Source organism: Abramis brama (genome assembly GCF_963993115.1).
Source record: "Abramis brama genome assembly, chromosome: 3".
Lineage (NCBI taxonomy): Eukaryota > Metazoa > Chordata > Actinopteri > Cypriniformes > Leuciscidae > Abramis > Abramis brama.
In genome coordinates, this window is record NC_139965.1 from 20,247,182 (window position 1) to 20,268,161 (window position 20,980).

Genomic DNA, 20,980 nt, shown 5'->3' on the forward strand with positions numbered 1-20,980 from the left:
AGGAATTTGTGAGGATTAATATATGTTTCACACCATAATACTATTTGGATACTGCATGTTGCAATAAAATAAGTTTAAAAACATTTTGTCAAGTTTATTTTATATTTTAAATTCAATGTGTTAGTTATATATTTATATTTCTTATTTAATAGTCAAATTTCATATTATGATTTCCTGTAATATAATCTTAATTCTCTAATTTTATAACAAGATTCGTCCCTTCCATAACTGACCAAACCACGTGCTAATCTCGCCACCAAGTGGACAAAGTGTGACCTCGCGAGATTACAAATTGCAATTCAGTCGCGTCCTTCCTTTTCTGCTGGGTATTTTCCTGCCTCAACGTATGGGCAATATAATTCAACAATTATTTGTTTTTATCTCAATAGCATAACTAACTGGACATAAGGGGTGAATTTGAATAATCTCACCACGATGTGTGTTGTTTTTCTGCCAGCTAGGTCCCTATGTACGAACTAACTTAGCAATACGCAATTCGTTTAGAAAAAAATAGGTTTATTTATTACGAATATAATGTTTTCCCTTTCTCTAATCACAATGTTTAACACAAATATATATTTTCTCTTAGTGTTTGACTTTCCTGTGTACTGAAAATAACTTTTCAACCTGTTAAAAAGTGTAAATTGTACTTTGATGGCCCTAAAACGTGGCATTTGCTGTCCTGATAAATAAGACATAGACAAACGTTGAGTAAGTATGCATTTTAATTCTGAAAAGCTCACAATGACTTTGACACGTCATTCCTAAACAAATGCTTTCGAAAACACCAAAGACCCCACACCACGTAGGCTGCTATTTAAGTTAACATCACTAACAACTGCATTGATGGATCTGTTCTGTCATAAAACGGCAATTCCTAATTTTTATAACAGAATACAACCACTTCAAAATGATATAAATGTAGCACTTTGCATTTTTATTTACTCTCTCTAGGTGTTCATTTAGCACAGCCTTCATAAGTGCAAAAGCTAAAAACAGGAACACATTTCATTACTGAAAATCATCAGCCTGCCCCAGGAGTATTAATACCTTTGATGAGGAGGCGTCATTAGAAGCTGTCAATCAGACAAATAGGCAATAGTTTCTTAATCATAATGTGCAATTCAAGAAAAAAATCTGTAAAAAAAAAATCTGTCCTCTTCGACTCAACCTGATGTAATTCTGACTGCAAATGTTGTTATTGTGAAACACAAAAGCACAATCATCATGCAGCTCAAAAAGAACTACAAAAAAAATAATAAAAATAATCAATTTAACCAGTGCACTAGATTTCATAAGATAGAACTGATTGATTGAAAAAATATCAGCATGCAGGATTGGAACGATATGATGGTGAGAACAAAAGTTAGACAATGCAGCCTGTAACCAGAAAAAAATGAAGATCTATGGTTTATGAAGATCCTTAATAACCATCTTTGCTATTGTCCTATGATGAGTGCTGACAGCCTTATTCAGTTAATATTTATGTGTTCCTATGTGGGAGTGTCAAAGGGTCAGAGGTTAATCTGACGACCTTTAACCTCATCCACCAGCAGACGGTCCTCTCCTGCCGGGTCTCCAGGCGCACGTTCCTCCTCCATCTCCAGACAAAGGACTGTACCCTACAATACAAACAGACAGCAAATCATATAAACAACAACATGAATAACAAGACTCTGCGACAGTTCTCGAGTCTCAACCAGGATAATGGGCTTAATGATGAACGTTGCATGAACAAACAGAAAAACAGGTCGCATCGCTTCCGCTTGTCAGAGAAAGTGTTAACAACAGTATGAACTGTTGGGGGGGTAGCGCATTACAAATAACAGGAGTCATGTAATCAGATTACTTTTTTCATGTAACGAGTAATGCATTACTTTTAAATTTACAACAAAATAAGTAACACAAGCTACTTTGCTTTCCCATTTATAGACTAACGCTCTTCTGTCCCCATGTTGAGATTCTCTATCCGTTGAGCATACATCAGTTGTACATTCGTTATTGGGGTCCATTATGGGATTGAATACGTGCACTCGATAAAATCCACTATGGTTTCGGACACCACTACAAATGTAAAAAGGGGTATGGGGGCGATTTCGGACATAGCCTAAGAGTATTGATCTTTCTTCTCCCTCCTATTCTTCTCCAATCTAGAATGGCAGCACAGCTGAAATTTTTGTTTGAGCTGTGCCCTCTGCTGTATGAATTTGCATTTCCTTCAGCCTGAGGCTTATTCATTTCCCTTCTGTGAAAGGGCCTTTCCATTTGCCAAAAATAGAACTTTTGGGGTTCTATTTTTTATTGTTGTTAAAAAAACAAAACAAGCAAGCCCAGCCCAGATGAAAAAAGTAATGTAACATTACTTTTCAAAAAAGTAACTTAATTTGTTACTTTTATTTATACACAATATTGTAATGCATTACTTTTTAATAGTAACTTTCCCCAACACTGATGACAGCGATATGTATGGACTTTTAAGTTAATGCTCCTTTGAAGACATAATGAGTAAAACAGCTAGATATTTAGCAAAGCACATAGAAAAAGAAAAATATATATATAGTAAAAAATTGCTTTATTTTTCAGAATTTAACTTTGCATAATTTAACAATGCAAAATAAAGAACTATACAGTATAAATAAAGTCACAAAAATACTTTTAAACAACAATATAATAATGTCTAATGTCACCAGGGTGAGTAAATGATGACTTCATTTTCATTTTAGGGTAATAGTAACTATCCCCTTAATGTCTAAATATAATTGCAATATTGATTACCTGGATAATTTCCCCTGTGAAATCTTGGTCTATTCTGAAAATGGGTTAATTTTTTGGGTTAGTGCACTCAAAAAAAAAAAAAAAAAAAACATTCTGTATGCACTTTCTGAAAGTATGTTAAATAATCTGATTAAACATTGTTGTTAGTATCGGTAACAACTTAACTTAATAACATTATATTACACTATGAAACATTCAAATAGTCATGAAGCTTATATACATTTAGTTATTTTAAGGAATGTTTAAAACTACAAATGTTAAAATTTAGTTGATTAGTCCATGTTTAAGGAAATAAACGAATAAGACTTATAATAATAATAATTTACAAAGTACATGTAAAAAAAAAAGTGGAAAATAAAGCACATTTACTTTACATTTTATTGTTACTGCATTTTATTACATTTTTTATAATTAGTATTTTGGATAGTTAGAGAAATAAAGACCCAAAAATGTTTAAATAGAGTAAAGTATACTTTGAATCATAAGAGAAAATGTAAAATAATGAATATGCTGCATACCACTGTGACGAAGGGGCTTTTTGTCTGCCCTTGGTCTCAGTGAGCTGGAGGAAGGGGCTTCTTCAGTGTTCGGCTGGAAAGAAGAAATAATATGTAAATAATGCACCACCTGACACCTGAAGCCTAGAGAGATTCGTCCCAGAAGTCTTACCTGTGCAACTTTTGCATTTCCTTTATAACTCTTTCCTTCCTTCATACTTTCCCACATCTCGATTTTCTGTCTTCTCTTTTCCTCCTCAAGCTAAAGAGAACAGAAGAACCAGCATGAATATTGTGTGATGATTTGTATATGTACATTTCTGAAATACATAACTTGGACAGTCACCTCTGATAACAGATCACTCCAAATTGTAATGTAGACATGCGTTTTCTGTAAAGCTGCTTTGAAACAATATGTATTGTGAAAAGCGCTATACAACTAAATGTGAATTGAATACTGCAAACCGAATGTCCGTCCTGTCTGATCACGTCACCACATGAGACTCACCCTCTGCTGCTTCTCTTTGAATTCTGCAGCTCTGGCGTCCTGCTCTTCTTGCATTTTGCGGCGCGACGCCTCCAGAGCCTCCTGACGCTGCACCACAGATCTCGGGTCTGCAAATGCCACACACACACACGTCTTAATAAATACTTTCAAGGCATTTCAGTTTCCAAACAGCAGACAGCATTGGTTCTGACCTTGGTTCACGACTGAGACAGACGAGCTCTGATTGTCTCTGGGTCTGTTCTTGCGGAGATGCTGGATGAGCAGAAAGACTCCCATACACAGGAACACCAGATACCAGCCATATTCAGACAGGATCGAAGTAACTGTTGAAAAAAGATAAAGTTGACAATGACATTCCAGACACTGCAAAGACTATAAGCACTTTCCAAAAGCATGTTAAAAAGCCTGCAATATAATCGACCATTTGATTATTGTTAATAGTATCTATATACAACTTTAATATATAGGCCTAGCATAAACATTCTATTTCATTTTGGAACATTCAAAATACTCACGTCATGAAGCTTTAATATTATATGAATAATATAGATCTTATTTTTAGGAATGGAAAAAGTATAAATGTTCAAAACCATTAGTTGACATCTGTTTTTAAATAAATGTAATAAAGAAAATAATAAAAGACAAATTAATAATAATAATAGTAGTAATCATCATCAGCTAATTATTTTTCATTTCTGTTAATTGTATAGGTAACAACATGAAGAAGAATTAACAAACAATTTGAAATCTGTGAAACTTTATTATCTTATATGATTTATGCACTTTACTATAAATACTACAAAATATAATGTATATGTTTAAACAAAAACATTAATTTATACTTTAAAATTAAAAGTATAAAACGTGCTTTATTTTCACATCTTTATTTAAATTTCTATTGCATTTGATAAAATATCAAAAGTCTTACTTAAATAATTAGCCTACACCTTTCAAGCATGTAAGTTTGTTCAAGTTTCAAGTGTATGTTTGTTAATGGCTTGTTAAAACTCACATTAAAGCATAACTGATGCATCTTATTGACTTGTATAGTGTAGCCTATAAAATGTCACTAATCTTATTGACCTATGTCATTAACGTTACTTGATAAGATACGCATCACTCCAAAATGTCAAATCGATGTTTCCTTTTATATGAGTTCTTTTATAAACCATAGTCACGGTTTCGATATCAGTCAAACGGATTATACTAATATTACACTCATGATAAATGATAAAAGGTCAGTAAACGCCAACGAACTGAAGCTCCGGCTCATGTTTACATACCAGAAGACTGCAGAAAACTCAGATCCTGGTTTGGAGGAACATCTTCATTCTGGACATGCGCATCACCATCTGCCTCCATATTAAAAACGCTTTAAAGATGTTTTATGATTTTGGTATGAGAACATATAATAATTATCTCATGTTTATCCCGTTCAATTCCACTCAAGCTACCCTGCTACAACACACCGACTCACTTCCGCAACCACAAGACAGCCAATCAGCTTTAAGATGACGTGGCCTTTACGGGGGCCCAACTGAGACAAATCAAGGCAAAATAAAAAATTCTCCTCCTTTTCGATTAGCATTGCTTATTTGACTTATTTGAAATCTAAAGATTGAAATACCACCCTTTAAATTGGACGTAAATAAGTAAATAAATATTTTAACTGCACAGTACTGGGAGTAGAAAAAACCCCAATGTAACTTAACAGAAACTACGTGATATTTTATACACTTGGTATCTAAAATATACCGTTCTAAATAAGACTGATGATCTTTCTCTAAGCGTTTACAAAATGTTTGGCCAAAAATTGGGTAAGAAATGTGCTGTGAATTAAAAACTTGAGTTCGAAAAGTTTTCAACATTATGAACAATCTTCAAGTTTCTAGTCTTTGAGGATGATTCACAAAATATTAGAACAGTAAAAAGACAGACGAAATTCTTGACCAGGTTCAGATATACACAGAGAAAAACTCACTGTTCATTAAAAAACAAGTTTAATGTAGATTAATTTACACACACAAAAAAAAAACACTTATCAAAACAAGTGCTGTCAAACAGCATCAAAACAAAGCATTAATGATTCTGAACAAAAGAACTATGATCCATTAACATGCACATCTTCCTGCATGTCATCGTCGTCTCCGTTTTCTCCAATGTCCTGCATGTTCTCATGCATGGGGACTGATTCCTGCATCTCTTCCTGGATCTCCTCCTCCTCCTCTTCCTCCTCTACCATGTTAGTTGCTCCTGAAAAAGGGAAAACAGAAGACTGATGAGAAGCTTGATCATTTTTAGTTCTTAAAAGCAGAGTATGTCCTATTATTTATTTCAATGTTGTTTGATTGTACAAAATGCAGCCTCAGTGACCAATACATTTTCTTTCAAGGAGTTGTAGAAGCATCAGGGTTACAAACTGGACTACTCTCAGGGTTCCCACTCATTCACCAATGACTGAAAGCGTTTTCCCATTCATTTGTGATTACTGAATAATGTTTATGTATAAATGTGTATTACAAAACAATACCTGATCTCAGCTCTCGTCCTGGGATCTGTCCTGACTGGAGAAGCCCCTTCAACCGCTCAACTTCAGCCAGTGATGTGGCATTAGCAATCGCATTCTACATGCAAACAACATTTACAAAGAGATGCATTATATCAGGACATCAGCCTATATGAATAATACATTAATACATAATACATTTGAGTAGTATTTATTCAGCAAAAACACATCACATTGATTAAAAGCAGTAAAGACATTTATAAAGTTACAAAAGAGTTTCATTTAAAATAAATGAACTTTCTACGCATCCTGGGGAAAAAAATGCATAACACTTTCCACATAAAAAAACAAAACAAAAAAACGTTAAAATAATCAGAAATGTTTCTTGAGCAGGAAATCAGCATATTAGAATGATTTCTGAAGGATCATGTGACACTGGAGTAATGATGCTGAAAATTCAGCTTTGCATCACAGGAATAAAATGCATTTTAAAATATATTCAAATAGGAAGTAGTCATTTTAAATTTAAATTTCATTTCAAAATATTACTGTTTTTTAACATATTTCCGATCAAATACATATAGCCTTGTTGAGCATAAGAGACTCCAAAACCAAAGTCTTACTGATCATAAAATAGTGTGTGTGTGTGTGTGTGTGTGTGTACACCGTAGCAGTCGCCGCTCCACCACCCCAACCCAAAATGTGCTAAATAAAATAAATTTAATGTATACCCATTTACAATAAGCACTTAACTCAAATTAAATGATAAAAAAAACAAAGAACTAGCTGACTAAAAACAGCTTGAAAATGCTACCACATTTAATTTGTATTCCATGTGGAATTATTCGACATACAAAGATGGACTCTTAATTTCTTTACAGTTTAAAAGTACACTATGTTATTTCATTGGTCGGTCTTGGAAATCTAATAGTTGAAAGCTTCTGGCAACATTAAATCCAAGAGAGAAGAAAAGAGAAAGAGCACGTATTCGCAAAAGCACGGGACAAAGTTTGTGCACAAGCATTATCTGAGCGAGAGCAGAGCCATGAGACCACTGTATTTTTGAGATGTATACATTTAGATATATTTGAGAGCGCACATCCAGTTTTGTGCAAGTGTGAAATCCGCCCACGATCGAAGATTTGTGCTGGCGCGTTACATGGATGCGCTCTCGCTTTACAATAATGCACTTTTGACATTTACCATGACAGAAAAGTTACAGCCTGATGTAAGTTATCATCACATATTTCAAATGCATCCTCTGGTGTGTATGTGCATATGTGGGTGCGTTAATCCGGTTCTTCCATACCTTTATGGCTTCAACATCTGCAGCAGACGGTCCCATTTTCTTCTCAGTCTGAAGTCCGGCTCCTGGAGTAAACCTGAGAGCAAGAGTAAATTTGGGGTTCAGACAAAGTGAACATGTTGAAGATTGCCTCTGCAGCCTTTCAACCAGTTCCCACAATCAAGAGTGTAGTATCTTCAGTATCTTATCAATATGAATAAACTGATACAAGACAGAAAAGCCTTGAGCCAGCTCCCCTGAGAAACACTGCTGAAGTTTAACATGGAAATGTATCTTTTAACAGCCAATTCAGGGTCAATATTCATTCTCCGAGATGCCGAGTAACTCATAACTTCCACAGTCCAGTAATTCGGGAGAGCTGAGCTTGATCAAGGAGTTTCATCTTACGTTTTGGTTCGCTTGGCAATATCCTTTGCAAGCTGAGCACCTCGTTTGCCTTTGAACATTTTTTCAGCCTCCTGACGTTCCTACGGTGATACAGCAGAGAGTTCAAGCAAACATTCACAACAGACCATGACATGGACAACAGCCCCGTTCTTCACACGTGCAATACTGAATTATCACAGGCAACTCAATCGAGCCAATTCAATCTGCATATGTGTTTAAAAGGAACAAATTAGCCAGAGGGAATTATAAAAAGTAATGTCGGACGTACTAATCGATGTGTGAAGAACAGGGTGATACCACACTGATAAATAAACAGACAACTAAATTTTGTGTGTGAAATCTTCCTGAAATAATCTGTCCAAAAGGAAGCAGTATGCATTTTATCAATTGGTTCATTTCAAGAAAACAACATAAAACACAACAAATAATTATAATAATTTTAGAAAGTAAAACTAAAAGTGTATTTGCATCACAGATATTTAACAACATTAATCTCTCACTAATACTGATCCATAATTATTTATTCTAGAGACCTGATAGTAGAAAAAAAATCAATAAATAATGGTCCTAAACATGACATTGTCAAAAATGAATCGCACAACAACAAAATTGTCCACTGACATTATTTTTTAAAGCATAATGCAGTTCAGTTCAAAAGTTTTGGAGAGATTTTTAAATGTTTCTGAAAGAAATCTCTTCTGGTAACCAAGGCTGCATTTATTTGATCAAAAATTCAGTAATATTCTGTTCATACAATTTAACAATTTTTTTACTAGAATATATTTTAAAATGTAATTTATTCCTGTGATGGCAAATCTGCATTAATACAGCATCATTACTCGTTTTCAGTCACACGATCCTTCAGAAATCATTCTAATAGGCTGATTTGCTGCTCAAGAAACGTTTCTTATATATTCTTATGGAATCTGTGACATTGTTTTTCAGGATTCTTTAAAGAATAGAAAGGTCAAAAGAACAGTATTTATTTGAAACAAATCTTTTGTAACATTATAAATGTCCTTACAATCGCTTTTGATCAATTTAATGCATCCTTGCTGAATACAAATATTCCTTATTTTGAACGTTAGTGTAGTTAAAATAAAAGACAACGCATTGTGGTTTAATCATACCTTCAGTTTCACCTTCTGGAAGTCCAGAACACGGATCTGTGGGATTTTATTGATGACGTATAACCTATAATGTTTCTTGTTGGTAACTGGATTCCTGAGGAGACTACAGAAGAGGAAAACAAACAAAAAAAGAGTTCAAATGATGATCTGAAGTTAAAACATTAAAACATTTGGGTGTAAAAAAAAAAGAAGAAGCTTATTCAGCCGGTACCTGAGCAGGGTCAACGATTTCACTGTCGCAAGAGGATCCAAATCACCCTGTTGAGCACCAAAAACGACCATTAGTACAAAATTCAATGAAAAAAAACTTCAAATATTAATTAATGTGCATAAAGGCACATCTATAGTTGAACTCACCAGCTCTTGAATGTTGTTGCTTGTGAGAATGAGCTCCTTCAGGTTTGGTAAAGCCTGCTCCATGTTCTCTCCAATACGGCTGCAATAAGCGAGACAGAAACACCAAACAATGATTTTTAATAATCAGACTGTCTTGGTGTTCATTTTAAAACCATCATGCATCATTGCTCTGGAGAACTGCCCTCAGAATTGTCAGATAGTATTTTCTTGCATTACATATTTACATTATAACAATACCATTAATGTGTTTGCACATAAAACAGTGCTGAGCATCATGTTATTTCTCTCGTTAGACAGATGAAGATAAACAACAGTGCATGCATAGTGTTGTCTCATAATACATATCCGTCTGATTCTCTCACCAGATCCTGTTGTTGTTCATCAGGAGTGTTTTGAGTCTCTTCAGCAGTGGAAACCCATCCAGTTTTCTGATCTCATTATCGGACAGATCAACGGTATCAAACTGATCGAGTGTGGCGCCCAGATTCTCTAGCACAGGGATCTTATAGCCTTATAACAAACACAAGAGCAGTTGAATTTAGATTAACGCGCATAAATCGTTGATTCACATATGAATGATGCGCTTAAACGGGTTTTAATGAAGGTGCTTCACTTACCGCGCAGGTCGAGCTCTCTGTCCCGCACAGGGTTCGTGTACTGCGCCGCCTGCTCGATTAATTCTGCCGTTAGCTTCACCATGTCAGCCGCTGAGAGGAACAATGAGTCTGATCAATAAGAGATGTGTTTGATCAAAAGTTTATTTAGCACGTATTACGTTCACACACGCTGCCGCCAAACGGAAGCGTCTGTTTTGTTCTTCTCGAAACAAACTCTGGGTTAGGAAGGAAGCCACAGCGCCACCAGGCGGACTGGAGGAGAGACGCGAAGAGCCATTAATCTCGAAATGTGGCGAGAACATGAAATAAATATTTGTCTATTTTTTGGAGCTGTGGTATCATGTCAACTTTGTCTGAGCACCCTTACTGAGCTGTTTGCCCGTTGGGTGTGCACACTTTGTGTTAAATCTTTCACCCTGTAGCTTTAAAAATAGAAAACATGAATAACTTTAATAGCCCCTTTTCTATTGTAGCCACACATTATGAAAGGAGAGTTAAAATGAAATTGACTCACTTTTCTTCCATAAAATTAACATTTTTAATTTGACTATTGGCCTACATTATTTACTAGAATACTAAAAATGTATTAAAAACAGCAAAGAACATTACAATATCATTGTACCAAAAAAAAAAAAAAAGGTAGGCTAAATAATATGTAGCCTAATAGTGAACTAAATTAAATTATTTTATATTGATAATACTTAGTACTGAATTTAAAAACATTGGATAAATGCAGTATTATAAGGTGCTGCATCTGTATGCATGCACTATTCATTTCACTGTCACACAATGCAAAGTAATTTATGACTGCAGATTATATCAAATTAAATTTACTCACTAACAAATTGAATCAAATTATCCAAAGAAAACCCATGTTAAATAAAACAAAGATTATTGGAGTGTGTTTTATAAGAAAATATTTCAGTGTATCTACTTCAAAATTAGGCTACACTTTTAATTCAATGCATAACTACTGTGCCCAGTGGTGGACAGTAAAGTATGTTTACGTTGTTACGTAGACTACTTAAGTACCTTTTTCAAGTATGTACTTTACTGGAGTATTTTTATTTTGAGAAACATTTACTTTTTCTTCACTAAATTCCAAAGCATAATATCGTACTTTTTGCTCCACTACATTTCATAAAAATATGTCGTTACTCGTTATTTTGAAATGAAGTAATCGTCAGTCACGTGCTCCGACTCCGAGACCATAGTGTCCGATTCACTGATTCTTTTCAATGAACCTGTTAAATCGGTTCTCAAATCGCACCAAATGATTAATTCGCAAATTATACTGATCCGATTGCAGCTTTTCACTTCTCACTGATTTAATGATAGGTTTTAGAGCGAGTCTCTAGTGAATGAATGTACACATTAACTAAAAATGAGCCAAGAACCGGGAGATCCTCGGAACCTGAGTGCACGTGCGACTGATGGCGCGAAAAGTAAGTTACAAATGCCGAATTTTTGGATCGATTCTCGTATGAAACTCATCTTTAGGTCACAACTGTCAGTTGTTTGTGAACTAAATCTGTTGTAAAAGGGTGAGCTGTAATGCTTGAATGAATGCGGGCATGTCCATATCACCATCTCTCAACGTTGTAGATTTTAAGTAAAAAAAAAAAAAAAAAACATAACTCATTGCACTTGCATTTTTCCCCACTACCGTCGCAGTTTCAAATGATGTAGCAGCCTATAGCGTTCTTTTTAAAATGTTATGCATTTATCCCTTTAGACATGTTTTTATTGTTTGTCAAAACACATTAGGCCTACATATTAGCATGTATCTGCATTCACTAATCTTCCTTACTGACTTGTGCTGGCTACTTGACAATACATAAATCATTTTTCCTAATGATGATGACCCAGCAATTCCCACTTCCCTAGGTATTTTGAGCAGAAGGATTATATAAAATTATAATATTAAATAAATGTAAAAATATGGAAAATTGGAAAAACATTCATTGATCAGTAATTTTTACTTGTAATACTTAAGTACATTAAATATCAAGCACTTTTACTCAAGTAATATTTTATTAAGGTATCTACTTTTTCTCAAGTACTTGATTTTCTGTACTACTTCCACCACTGCCTGTGTCCATGCGATTTCAGCCAGGAATGTCCTTTAAAAGGATTGCTAATTTAAAAGGTATTGCTAGTAAATTGCATGGACACAGGCAGTGGTGACAGCCTGTGGCAGTGGCAAAATTGTATGTAAGCAAATTCCTGTTCCTGGTCCAGTTCTATAACCCTGTATAATCAAGGAGAGGCATCTACAAAGAACGGAGTGAAAGAAGAGCAACGGGGTGGAACATTGGAGAGGTTTGGATGTCACTGATATGGAGCACGATTTGCCCTGCAAACACACTTTTCCTGATGAGTGTAAAATCAGGATGGGTTTTATTGAATGAAAATGTCCCATTTACTCACCCTCACATTGTTCCAAACCTGTGTAATTTTCTTCTGTGGAATGAAAGGATGAGGACCAGCTGTAATGCTCCAAAAAGGACACACTATAATATATTCTAAATTCATCTGAAGTCATACGACAGCTTAGAAATAGACCAAAGATGTTAAAATCTTGCATTACTTGACAGCTGTGGTCACTGAGTGTATAGAAAAGAGCAGCTCAGATGTTCTGCTTTATATAACACCTTTTTGTTCTAAGGAGGAAAAAAAAGACATGAAACAGGCTACGTCTTCAGCTGGGACAAGGTGGTTTCGGTGTGGTGTACGAAGGGAGACGTTTGAATGATGATCTTTAAGTAAGTAAAATTGAAATAGCCTGTCTTATCATCATCTTTTACTCAAGTCCTCTTAGTGTATCTTTTACAATTTTTTTTATTTTTTATTATTATTAATTGTAAGGACATTAATCATAATCAATATAGACATCTCATATTAACTTCAATCACAGAAAAATTGAATAACAAATCTCTATTTGGGAAATCACCTCCATCTAATGATGATGAAAACTGTTTGTATTGTAGCCTGATCATCCAAACCCCCTTCCCATACTCTGGTATGTATTATAGAATTCGTTTATTCTGTGCTAATGGATACAAAAAAAATCATGTTGTGTTAATGCAAACCTCTGGTTTTGTCTACATATCAGACAAAATGTCTTTCCTCCAGGCACAGCAGCGTACTGTCCTCCAGAGTCAGGGGGGTGTACTATGGCAGAGGGGTTCTGGGGTTCCTGATGTTGTGTGGACATTTCACTAGAGATGATGCTGAAACGAAAGCTCTGGTTCAAACCCAACCTGTCAACAGGTGAGATCTAGAATGAATAATTAACAGACATGCATAACATCTTAACGTGATCAAATGGAGCAGATGTAAAGTTTGAGGTAATAATCAGACATCCCTCTCGTCTTCCTGTACATAATGCTGACATCTGCTCAGCGCTCCTGTAAGACAAACCAAGCCAACGACTTGTTCTGGGGCAAATCCTATCCCACAACTGGTTTGAGGTAGTGAAACCTAAAATCATCTAAAAAAGAATGAATTTTCTCATGGGAAGAATTTGCCAAGTCAAATCTGTTGTTTTTTCTGTTTTGTTCAGGTCGTTGCATAAGGCCTCTCCAGTTGGCGTCTCTCACGTAGCTTGGCGTCTTGTGGGCTGCGATGGGAGACGTCTTGCGGGGCGAGCAAGCCTTGTGTAAGTTAGCGTCTTGCACCTTGGTTTGAGGGAGCTGTATTTGCGTCTGGCGGCACTGCTTCCGGAGGGATATGTACATACGTCTTTTGGTTGCCTCTTTTTGTTTTTCCCATCATGGCCACTCTGTTCCTGAGGTTCCTGTCTCACAGCTGTCCAAATGCCAGTAACAATTTAAACCATATTTATTATTTGTGAAGTAATGTTCAGCTTTTCTTTTTAATAGTCAGCTTATTTCAACAGTCTTCAAGCTTACACACGCTGGTTACAGACACAAAAATGTACCTTTAATTTAAGATGTATTTATCTCAAGATTACAATTGCTGATTATTTTGTTTTAAAATGTTCAATTTATGCTTCAATGCAAAAAATAAAAACCCTTACTGAACAGTCACACAAATGAACACACAATCCCTCGTGAGGCCACCAGAGCGCAGCTCAGTCCTGTCAGTCTAAACCAGTTTCTTCTGTTCCTCACTGAAACATGGGAGTAAAAGAAAACCACAGATGGTGTAATGAACATTTAGTTCATTCCTCTGCTGAAACGGTTTCATTTCTAAGTAATCTACAGCGTTAGACTACATCTGATATTCCGCCCAGATGTGGAGGTTCAATTTGTTTTCGTAGATGCTCATTATTTTAAGAAAAGACAGTTTGATAAAGTTCAGCAGATGTTTTTAATGTGAGAGTTAAGATAAATACAGCAAGGTAAACCATAACTGCAAGGTATTTCATTACTTAGGACTGGCTGTGCTCAAGTTTACACTTAAAACATGGCAGTGTCATAAAAATAGTGTTGGCTCTTATGACAAATTAGATGAGCGCCTCTGATAAATGAATAAATATAAAGGCAAATGACGTGTGTTTCTAATTTCAGGTTCAAAACACTTCAATAATGGTTTTTATAGGCTTCTATTGTCGTCTCATCACTTTTGGCTTGTTAAATACAAGTAAACAATATTTTCACTTTTGACAAAATTCACTTTGATTGGAAAAGACAACAAAATCATTCTTATCGCAAGTGAAATTTATTTGTGTTTCTCTTTGTTGTTGTTTTTCCGCACACAGTCATGTTTCATATTTCATATTAAGCTCTTTAATGACAATGTTGTCTCCTGGTAAAGTACTCTTAACTTATGAATTAAAGGTGTATTGCACTCTGTGTAGATTAGTTATTTAGGTTGAATATTATTTATTCATTTTACGTTTAAAACATATTTATAACATAATTATTATATATACTTTAATTTAATCATGTATTTTCATAGTTAAAGATTGAAAGTCTGGGTCTCAGAAGAGAGAAAATCAATACATTTTTCAATAAAATATACACCAAAAATGTACTTTTTTCATATTAAGTCATGATAAATGCATTTTTAATGTGACCTTCATACTGTATAGTATAAATCACAAATCTCACAAAGATCTCTTTAACCCTGTACAACCTGACAAATGAAATAAATCAAGTAAATTAAAAAAATTATAGAATGTCTAGTCAAAATATTTAAGAAAAATCTTGTTTGTAGGCTTTTATGGCATTTTTAGTATGATATAGTAAGTGAAAATATTGAGCTAATAGTTGAGGAAGTTTTATTCAGAGGTCCAAACTGAGCAGAAATATGCATTTTGGTGCTGATGTTATTTATATAGCTAAATAGATGATAGCTTTTAATGTAAATCAATAGGATCTTTAAAACAGTATGACAGAATTCTTACATAAAATGCACGTAAATATCAGGTGTCACTATATCTCCCAAAAATGTGTTGAACATGTTTGTTTTTTTTATGATCAAAGCTCTGTTTTAAAACATAATACAATGATGATGAACAAATGCATTTTCCTCAAAGGCCTGATGTATCATATTTAATACTAATATTTTAACATAAGTTTTTAAAAATATGTATGGATAATTAAGTAAACATGAGTTGCTTTAGCCCAGTATGCATTCATCTTAAAATATTACTTACAATATTTAAGTTATTCTTATGTTTAATTTATAAAAATCTGAAAATATTTCACAGCAAAAAGATACATGAACCACAACCTGAAGGTGGACATTTTTACGATTCTAGCGGAAGGCCTTTTACTTGTTATTAAAAGTATGAACTATCAATCAGATAACAGAAGGCATGTAGTAGATTGAGTACAAAGTTCTGTTCCTATTGCAAAGTTTTGATTATGTTGATAATTTAAAGGTCTTAGGAATTTGTGCATCAAACATGATACAGTAGGCTTTATAGGTGTAATATCTCAATTGTGTCTCCTAGAATGCCATGAGGTTAAATTGATTTAAAGGGATTGTTCAAACAAAGATGAAAATCCTGCCATCATTTATTGTTGCTCCAAACTTTCTATCTGTGGAACACAAAAGAAGATATTTGACTTGCATTGTATGTACAAAAACATTCTTCAAAATAACTTTTGTGTTTCACAGGTTTGGAGTGACATTAGATTGAGCAAATGATGAAATTTGCGTCTCATCAGTTTAGTTAAAATGATGTTTCTCTCACACGTCTCCTATAGAGATTCAAAGATCTCAGCGATGTCTCAAGCGGTGCTCAAATTTGCCAAAATAGAAAGTAAGAAATCTCAGTAAGAACATTTCTCATCAAATTCTTTCATAAATTATCTGGGCAGCTCTACACATTTATTTTATAACTCTATAGTCTTACTTTATGACAACAATTGACTTTAAGATGAGAGATAAACCATTAAGATGAAGTTGACACTTATGCAAGTAAAATTAGTAAGAATTCATAAACAGCATCTGAGCTATAAACATTTCTGATTAATCTATTTATCATTGAATAACATTAAATTTCACAAAATCTGATTTAAATAAATTAAAAAGTATCAGGTATGACTCTAAATCTATGATAACTATAAAGCTATGCTATATATAACTATAATATGAACAATAAGAATAGTGATGGCTGACTTAGCATAAAAAATTAATGTTTTCAAACACTCATCTTGATGCCATAGTTCTGAGACACAAAATCAACCTATAAATGTTTTACTATTACTTTCTCTGCATATTAAGCAGTGATTCGAGTGTTTTACAATAATACACTTTATTTCAATGGTCCACTTTAGACATTCTACTAACTATAAGTAACTTGTTAACTAGATGTCAACTAATAGAATAAGTTGACATGTAGTTGCAAAGTTACTTTTAGTCAAAAGAATGTCTAAAGTGGACCACTGAAATAAAGTGATACCAAATCCTTTTTATAGCTCTACACAGTTGACTAATTTCTGTCCATTTTTATTTCTCCTGAGGAATTTTAGTAAACACATCTGAGACAAAGTTAATAATTACGCATGAAACATAATTCTGAGCAAAAAATGTAGCACTTAACACAAAATGTTATCAAAATTCAATTGAATGCACACATTTCATCTTTAAATTATGCAATAATGAAATGCAATGATGAACAATAATGATCACCATAGTTCAGGGTTCATTTATAAAGCAGCACGTAGTTAACTGTGTGACTCCTGAATCATTTAAGAGATTCACTGAAGCTTGAAGAGTTCACTAACATGAGGAACATGTGTCACTGTCTGTGTGCTGTCATTATTAAGAGCAGCTGTAAACCTTCATTTCAATGATCAGTGTGTGTTTGTTCATCAATTGCCTTTCAGGACGCTGCAGTCAAAGCATCACTGCGGGTTCATGATGCACTGCAAACAGTTGCGTCCAATCTAAATATTTACAAGGTCTGATATCAGAACATGGAGAGACACTGGAAAACCTAAACAAACAAATTATCGTTAGCGTTTAAACACGGACCACCAGCACATGCATCCTCGCTGTGGGAAAAGAAAAACTCGGCCACACGTTTTCATCAAGGAAAGGTTTATATTTCAGAGCACTGATGGACATATACCACCTTCAAATATTTCAAATATCATTAGATACATAGTTTAAAATGTACAGTGTCATTATGCTTGATGATCCTTGAAAGCTTAATATCTCTTAACATTGCTATATCACTCGAAATGTTTTATGACATACACCAACGGAATCGTTCTCCCTGGAAATCACACGATCAGTTATGAGAACGGCGGCTCCGGATGGAGCCCATATACAATTATTTCATAATTCAGAGCGATGTCTTTGAATAAAAAAGAAGCAATTTATACATGTACTGCATGTTTAAAAAACAGACAATCTTAAAAATATATCTTGATTAAATCAAATAGCACCCTAACGGGGCTTCTTGAAATGAGGAGTATTACTTCTGTCATTAATAATCACAGTATAGCTAGGTTAAAATGTACATTAGATAATACAACCAAAGAGAGAGGAGGTTTTCTTGCTGTCATCCAGCGGTCATCAAACACGTCCGGCAGCAGAACTGACGGAAGAGCTTCTTCTCACATAATCGGTTTGACTTGACCATCTCGCAGAACACTTCATCCGCTGGCAAAGAGAAATTTCAGACTTTACTCATTGACGTCTGTTTAAGAGTTTGCAAGTCCCAGCATGCTCTGCATGTTTGAGTTCTTCTCCACAGTCAGCTTCAATAAGATAATCTTGACTACACTTGACTACACTCACACTGCATATGAAAAAAAATACAGCAGCATTTAATAGTCATTTTGTGTCAATAACTTCAATCTCAAATGGCAACTATGGTATAAAGAAATAAAGAGTGTATTCTATTTTCCTCGAATAGGATGCAGCTCATATGTTGTGCACTGGATCACCAATGTCAGAATCAATGCCGCTGACACCAGCGGACCGTCTGCTGTCCTCTTTCTCCTCTCAGGGTGAGCTGATGGTCATGTTATGTAAGTTTGGACAGAAAAAAATGTTCCAGAGGAATGAGAGGCAGCAGCTCCTGGTGAAAGCATTGTTGCTGCCCTGCCAAAGCTATGCCTCGACTCACACAACCGCCGTTTACAACAAATCCCTGTTTTATCCAGCCTTTCAATTTACACATGACCCTCTTCCCTTTTATCTTTTCTCCGTACGTCACTCTCTTCTGAAATCTTTCTACCGATTATGTCCATCTTTTCTTTGCTCTCTAACTGTCAGCTTTTATAGTTGTGCAACAAACTGTGTTTGAGAAGACACTATAATTATGTATAATGCATAAACATGTTTTTCTCCCCTTTAGAGAACACTTTATTGTTCAATGTCTTTACATTTAAAGAACATTAAAAGCCACCCCTGATTTTTGAATAAATTCTTTAATTCTCAAGCCATCATGTTTAAGAATTTGCTTTCCTCTGCAAGGGCTGTTAACATTGAGCTCATGTCACCAATGGCCATGTTGCCAATACCGGGGGACTGCATCTCATTCTCATGGACTGCGACTGATTAACCAGTTCTTGCTGTGAGATTTTACTCCACTCTTTCACCAAGGCACTTTCAAGTTCTCAAAAATGGGGGGACATGGTTACACATGGTTAGGCACTGCAAGGACGATCAGCTGTCACCTGTTTCCCTGTAGAACCGTCTTAAGCATCCTACAATACAGACATTGCAGTTTATTGCTCCAGCCACATCTGCAGTCCTCATTCCTCTCTGCAGCAGGACTATGGCATGTTCACACAGGTGATCAGGGACCCTGGCCATCTTTCTTCTGGTGTTATTTAGAATCAGTAGAAAGATCTCTTAAGTGTCCCAAGTGATTGTAACTATGACCTTAATTGTCTCCTGCCTGTAAACTGTTAGTGTCTTAAGGACTGTTCCACAAGCACATGTGCACATATTGTTTATGGTTCACTGAACAAGCATGAAAAACATTATTTAACCCATTTCTAAGAAAGATATGTAAAGCCTATTTGTATTTTACAAAATTATCTTTTCTCTGCTGATGGGGCCTGTGTCTACATGTGAAGAAAACCGGAGTACCACAAACATTAACAGCGAGCGTACCGTTGTTACAGGTGGCGTTCACGATGCACATCCGACTGATGAGGCTGTATCCGTCCTTGCATTGCGTGCAGCTCGTTCCAGGACCCTGACAACTCAAACAGTTCTCCTCACACCTGAAGATGGACAGAAAAACTTCACATGAGTTTCCTCTTTTCATGTCTAAAAAGATAAATGAAAATGACAGATTTCCTGAAAACACGAGGGAAGCCAGACGACCAGAACAGGAGCATCATCACATGAATATGTATGAAGGTATGCGGCCAACCAGGTCTGATGCATCAATGCCAGAGAATGACAACCGTAAAAAGAGCGAATGCCTTGAATCATAAAGTGGTGTTTTAGTATCTTTTAATATTAGTTACTTTAGTTAATATGAGTCAAACTGTGATATTGGATCTTGGAAGAGGAACATTAAACTAAGTTCAGCCCCATAAACTTGAGCTCAGAGCTTGTTAATTCAACCGCCCCATATAAACACCTCCGTGCTCTACATCCACTAGTCCAGGTCATTACTTTCCAAATTGAAAGAGGTCACGTACTCGTACTCTGATGTGCTTCTGACAGCTCAGAGCGTTCACTGTGAATGAGAATTAACGCTCATTAAGTGGACACCTCATTCACACCGGGCAACTGCAACTGAGAGTCAGACTGATGCTGCTGCTGCTAGATATCTGACAAACATCTGTTTTTATGGCATTATTAACTTAAGTTTATATGCATATTAAAGGAAAGTTCACCCAAAAATGAAAATTCTGTCAGCATTTTAGCTACTCACCATCATGTCATTCCAAAAATATATGAATTTCTTTCATACACATTTGAAACGAAATGAGTGAACAAATGACTGCATTTTCATTTGTGGGTTAACTGTTCCCTTAATCAATTATTATTATTTTTTTAATAAGTCAATGATTACAATTTAAAATAGCTGTTTTATTTTAAAAAATTTAATTTTCAGCATCATTACTCCAGTCTTCAGTGTCACATGATCCTTCAGAAATCATTCTAAAGTTTTCACACAAAATGAATAACGAGCGTGTACATACAAAACAAGTTCTTCCACTCTTTCCAATGACAAATCTTCAAGTAAAGCATGTGTGCCACTCTCAAAACCAGTTATAACACAATAAACAACTTTTATAAGGCCGAGGCCCATTGTGATTTGAAGGTGGATAAATTATCATTATAAAATATACAAGCTCTGATTGGCGTAAAAAATGACAACAGCTCCAAGGCCATTCATAACAGTTGAAGTGTTGAAGAACAGCTGTAAAAACGTCCTTGGCTCTTCGTATGTGACCTCTGGGCACTTATACAGTATTTACTATATGTACTTTGTCATTTG

General features: G+C 35.1%; 3 protein-coding genes across 4 annotated transcripts in view; all 3 read right to left on the reverse strand.

Moving 5' to 3' along the window:
* Positions 1-707: 707 nt before the first annotated feature.
* On the reverse strand, positions 708-5,293 carry selenos (selenoprotein S). 2 transcript variants are annotated; one of them, XM_084109036.1, is made up of 6 exons: positions 5,064-5,293; positions 3,972-4,103; positions 3,781-3,887; positions 3,445-3,534; positions 3,294-3,366; positions 708-1,622 (listed from the first exon to the last, which is right to left on the reverse strand). In XM_084109036.1, the coding sequence occupies exons 1-6, from the start codon at positions 5,140-5,142 to the stop codon at positions 1,543-1,545; spliced, it is 561 nt and encodes a 186-aa protein (XP_083965162.1). In that variant the 5' UTR covers positions 5,143-5,293; the 3' UTR covers positions 708-1,542. The 2 variants fall into 2 exon arrangements, with proteins under 2 accessions (XP_083965162.1, XP_083965163.1); XM_084109037.1 differs by lacking the exon at positions 708-1,622 and adding an exon at positions 2,775-2,809 and having other exon boundaries at positions 5,064-5,278.
* A 470-nt stretch (positions 5,294-5,763) lies between these two features.
* snrpa1 (small nuclear ribonucleoprotein polypeptide A') lies at positions 5,764-10,302 on the reverse strand. The gene is made up of 9 exons (XM_084107908.1): positions 10,084-10,302; positions 9,829-9,976; positions 9,467-9,545; positions 9,321-9,367; positions 9,110-9,212; positions 7,980-8,059; positions 7,596-7,668; positions 6,311-6,404; positions 5,764-6,033 (listed from the first exon to the last, which is right to left on the reverse strand). The coding sequence occupies exons 1-9, from the start codon at positions 10,163-10,165 to the stop codon at positions 5,882-5,884; spliced, it is 858 nt and encodes a 285-aa protein (XP_083964034.1). The 5' UTR covers positions 10,166-10,302; the 3' UTR covers positions 5,764-5,881.
* Positions 10,303-17,587: 7,285 nt separating this feature from the next.
* The window catches only part of pcsk6 (proprotein convertase subtilisin/kexin type 6), a 78,925-nt gene continuing 75,532 nt past the window's right edge, over positions 17,588-20,980 (reverse strand). The window contains exons 20-21 of the mRNA XM_084108562.1: positions 19,636-19,748; positions 17,588-18,171 (exon numbers count right to left, since the gene is read on the reverse strand). Of these exons, the coding sequence (XP_083964688.1) occupies positions 18,071-18,171; positions 19,636-19,748 (214 nt within the window). The 3' untranslated portion in view covers positions 17,588-18,070. The remainder of the gene's footprint in view (positions 18,172-19,635; positions 19,749-20,980) is intronic.